The 3,091-nt window shown below is 50.5% G+C and overlaps 2 protein-coding genes across 4 annotated transcripts; one reads left to right on the top strand and one right to left on the bottom strand.

The window, feature by feature from the left end:
• Nucleotides 1–41: 41 nt before the first annotated feature.
• LOC113216018 (uncharacterized) lies at nucleotides 42–1,546 on the top strand (the record flags this gene model as incomplete). 3 transcript variants are annotated; one of them, XM_052276983.1, is given in 5 exon segments in its annotated part: nucleotides 42–256; nucleotides 377–646; nucleotides 723–887; nucleotides 978–1,024; nucleotides 1,170–1,318. In XM_052276983.1, coding segments are annotated over 5 exon segments (701 nt in total), but the record flags the coding sequence as incomplete, so codon positions are not given.
• LOC113216017 (cytochrome P450 4c3-like) lies at nucleotides 1,198–3,085 on the bottom strand. Its single transcript, XM_052276984.1, has 4 exons — nucleotides 2,469–3,085; nucleotides 2,151–2,393; nucleotides 1,677–2,058; nucleotides 1,198–1,338 (listed from the first exon to the last, which is right to left on the bottom strand). The coding sequence occupies exons 1-3, from the start codon at nucleotides 3,009–3,011 to the stop codon at nucleotides 1,690–1,692; spliced, it is 1,155 nt and encodes a 384-aa protein (XP_052132944.1). The 5' UTR covers nucleotides 3,012–3,085; the 3' UTR covers nucleotides 1,198–1,338; nucleotides 1,677–1,689.
• Between the last annotated feature and the right edge of the window lie 6 nt (nucleotides 3,086–3,091).

The following is a 3,091-nucleotide window of genomic DNA, read 5'->3' as shown; positions in this document are numbered from 1 at the left end:
TAATTTCTTACACCTATACTAAGTATGTATTTTACTTTCAGGTAAAGTGCTTGAATCTCTCAAAAACCTTATGAGGACTCTGACATCTCTTCGGCGTTTGGAGCTTAGAGATCTAATGCTTAATGTTCTTGATGGTCAGAAACTCTTAGATGAAGTCTGTGATTTATGTACCCTTACTCTCAGAGAGTTAGTTCTAGTCAATGCTACCGAATATCCTTGTCAACTTTTGCATGTTGGGGTCTTCTTGAATTTAGAGGTACATGCTGTAATCGTATTTGTTTGCTAAGTCATATCTTCATTGCTAATCTACAAACTCCTGTGTCTTCAGTTTTCTTTCCTTACAATCTTGTTTTATTTTTTTCCCCCTAAATTGCAGGTGCTTGTAATAAGTCCACAAAATTTAGGAGAAGATGCACTCATTCTTCTAGGTCAAACCAAACTTCGCCACCTTCATATTTTGCAAAACTCTTTCACGCCATCTGAGTTAATGTTGTTTCCAGTGGCAGGGAAAGCATGGAAAATGTGTAGAAAAGACAATCCAGGTCTTTCTGTCCACTTAAAAGTAGAGTCACTAAAAGAGAGAGAAGTTGTTTGGCAAGAGAAGGCTCCTGTCAGATCCATAATCTATAATTCTCCCTTAACAAAGGTAAGGGGAAATAATTTTCTCTTAGCCACAGATCTGTAAATTTATTTTCTTTCGTAATCATTTCTTTCTGTTGTAGATTCAATCTCAGTCAGTAATGACTATAATTGATCTGTATTCTCAAGACTTAAGGGCGTATGGTCACCTTGGACTCCCTCGATTTCAGCGCTCTAGATCATTTCATGAAAGAGTTGATGCATTACTTCTTCTTCTCGTTCGTCAATCTGTTTGGCTGCATACTTTGGTAAAATCAATGACAATAATGAATGTGTTATCTATCTTCACCTAAAATTTCAATGATGGACATGTAGAATGCTGGTTTTTGTGTGTCAAGCTTGCTATATGCATGGATTTAAAATTAACTAACAATTCAAATAACAAGTAAGTAATGCATTTTTTTATTTTTTTTGTGAAACTTAATCCAATTAGAGTAGCATAGAAAAGAACTTAACAACAAATTGCCATTTTACTATTATGCTTTTGTTAAATGGATCTAAAAGCTAAATACCATGTTGTCTTTTTGCAGGTGATTCGTGAAAGAATATCTACAGCTACAGTGCTGCTCCTCGCTAAAACTGGCTGCAACCTCCAGAATTTAATGATAAGACGCAATGCCGTTATTCTACGCTGTGACTGGCCCAGGAGTCCAGATTGGAGTGAAGAGTTTTATCAATGGCTGAAAGTTTCTTCTCGCTCTTATGAAGCAACAGAAAAAGAAGTATCACAGTTACTTGGTGCTAAATGGCGAATGCTTACTGATAAACAGTTCAAGGTTTTAACTGTTGATCTACATAATTTAAAATAGATGACACAAGCACATGTAAGTTTTTTGTTCAATCTAATGTAAAGATTCTTGGAAGCTCCTGCATAGATTCAACAATTAAAAATCAACATTATTTGTCACCCTGTTTTTTTTCTCACACAGTTACTTGTTCATATAATCTTATCAACCAGCTTTCTGCATACATGCCTCTGCTTTTGTGTTAGGCTGTAATATTACTCCTCAGTTGGAGAGAGAGATGAGATGGCTCACCTGCACAGGCCCCTCAGCACCCTTCCAGAGGCTCGAGCCGCACGTTGAACCCGCCCTCGATGGTGAGGAAGACGTCTGCGTTGACGCGCAGGGCGGCGCGCGACTCGCAGCCTTCCCCCGGGTGCACGCGCACGCGGGCCAGGACGGCGGCCACGACGGCCACCATCTGCAGCATGGCGTAGCGCTGGCCGATGCAGTTCCGGGGCCCCGCGCTGAAGGGCGCGTACGCGTAGGGGTGGCGGCCCGCGCAGCGGTCGGGCAGGAAGCGGTCCGGGTCGAAGCGCTCGGGGTCGGGCCAGTGGCGGGGGTCGCGGTGCACCACGTACGGCGACGTGGCGACCATCACGCCGGCGGGGATAGTCTTCTGGTCCGGTAGGTGCAACTGTAATGGGGAATGGCACGGGTTAATCTATGCGGTGCTTCCGCGGCGCGACGCCATCCGACCCCTCCCGGCCTAGATCAGACAGCGCTCACCGGCTTCTTCAGCTTCCTGGCGAAGATGGCCGTGATGGGGAAGAGGCGCAGCGTCTCCTTGATGACCCGCTCCACGTACTTGAGGCGCTTGAGGCGCTCCAGCGGGTGCAGCCCTTGGACGGCGTCCAGCTCGCGGACCTCGGCGCGCGCGCTCTCCTGCACCTCTGGGTAGAGCGCCATCATCACCATGATGAAGCTGAGCGTGGACGCCGTCGTCTGCTGCACGGCTATCAGTGTGCGGACCTGGAACGACGGGCGATCGGGTGAACGCGCGGGTCGGGCGGGCGGGTGTCAGCAGCAACCGCAGCAAGTGCTCACCTCCTCGATGATCTCCTTGTCAGAGAGGGCGTGGGCCTTGTCACCCAGCGCCATGTCGAGGAAGGTGTACTTTTCGCGCACGACGCTGTCGTCCTCGTCGTTTTCGGCGTTGTCCTGCTGGCCGCTCTCGGCCACCTCTGTCCTCCTCTCGAGCTGCGCCTTCTTTGCCTCCATGACCCGCTCAGTCATCTTGCTGATGACATCCTCGTGGTGTCGAGACAGCCGCCCCAGGCGGCTCATCCTAAACAGCCAGTCGAGGAGCAGCCACGGGTGCAGCACGCGGTACGCGACGATGAAGAACGCGTCCTCGGAGGCCCGGACCAGCTGATCCAGCACCTCGCTCGCGGTGGCGTCCACGCCGAAGGCCGTCTCCATGATGCTGCCGACGACGAACGCGCCCAGCTTGCTCATGACGTTGAAGCTCTGGCCGGCCGGCACCTCGGCGCGCAGCTGGCCCGCGAAGGCCGCCGCGCGTCGGGTGAAGATGCCCGCGTACCGGTCCAGCACCCTGCGGGCAGCAAGCACTCCATCAGGCGCGTGCATACCGTACCGCCACGCGTGCGAGCGCAGCGGGCCTGCCTACCCTCACTGAGCACGGCGCGTGCATACCGTACCGCCACGCG

The sequence above is a fragment of the Frankliniella occidentalis genome, unplaced genomic scaffold (genome assembly GCF_000697945.3).
Source record: "Frankliniella occidentalis isolate FOCC.00 unplaced genomic scaffold, Focc_3.1 Scaffold5316, whole genome shotgun sequence".
Lineage (NCBI taxonomy): Eukaryota > Metazoa > Arthropoda > Insecta > Thysanoptera > Thripidae > Frankliniella > Frankliniella occidentalis.
The sequence above is the reverse complement of the archived record's forward strand: the minus strand, read 5'-3'. Positions and strand labels throughout refer to the sequence as shown.

Excerpts from the sequence above, each read along its gene's own strand:
- LOC113216017 (XM_052276984.1), bottom strand. The coding sequence starts at position 3,011 with ATGCACGCGCCTGATGGAGTGCTTGCTGCCCGCAGGGTGCTGGACCGG. Across the intron at positions 2,394-2,468 it reads ACAAGGAGATCATCGAGGAG|GTCCGCACACTGATAGCCGT; the intron begins GTGAGCACTTGC and ends CCGTCGTTCCAG. Across the intron at positions 2,059-2,150 it reads CCAGGAAGCTGAAGAAGCCG|TTGCACCTACCGGACCAGAA; the intron begins GTGAGCGCTGTC and ends TCCCCATTACAG.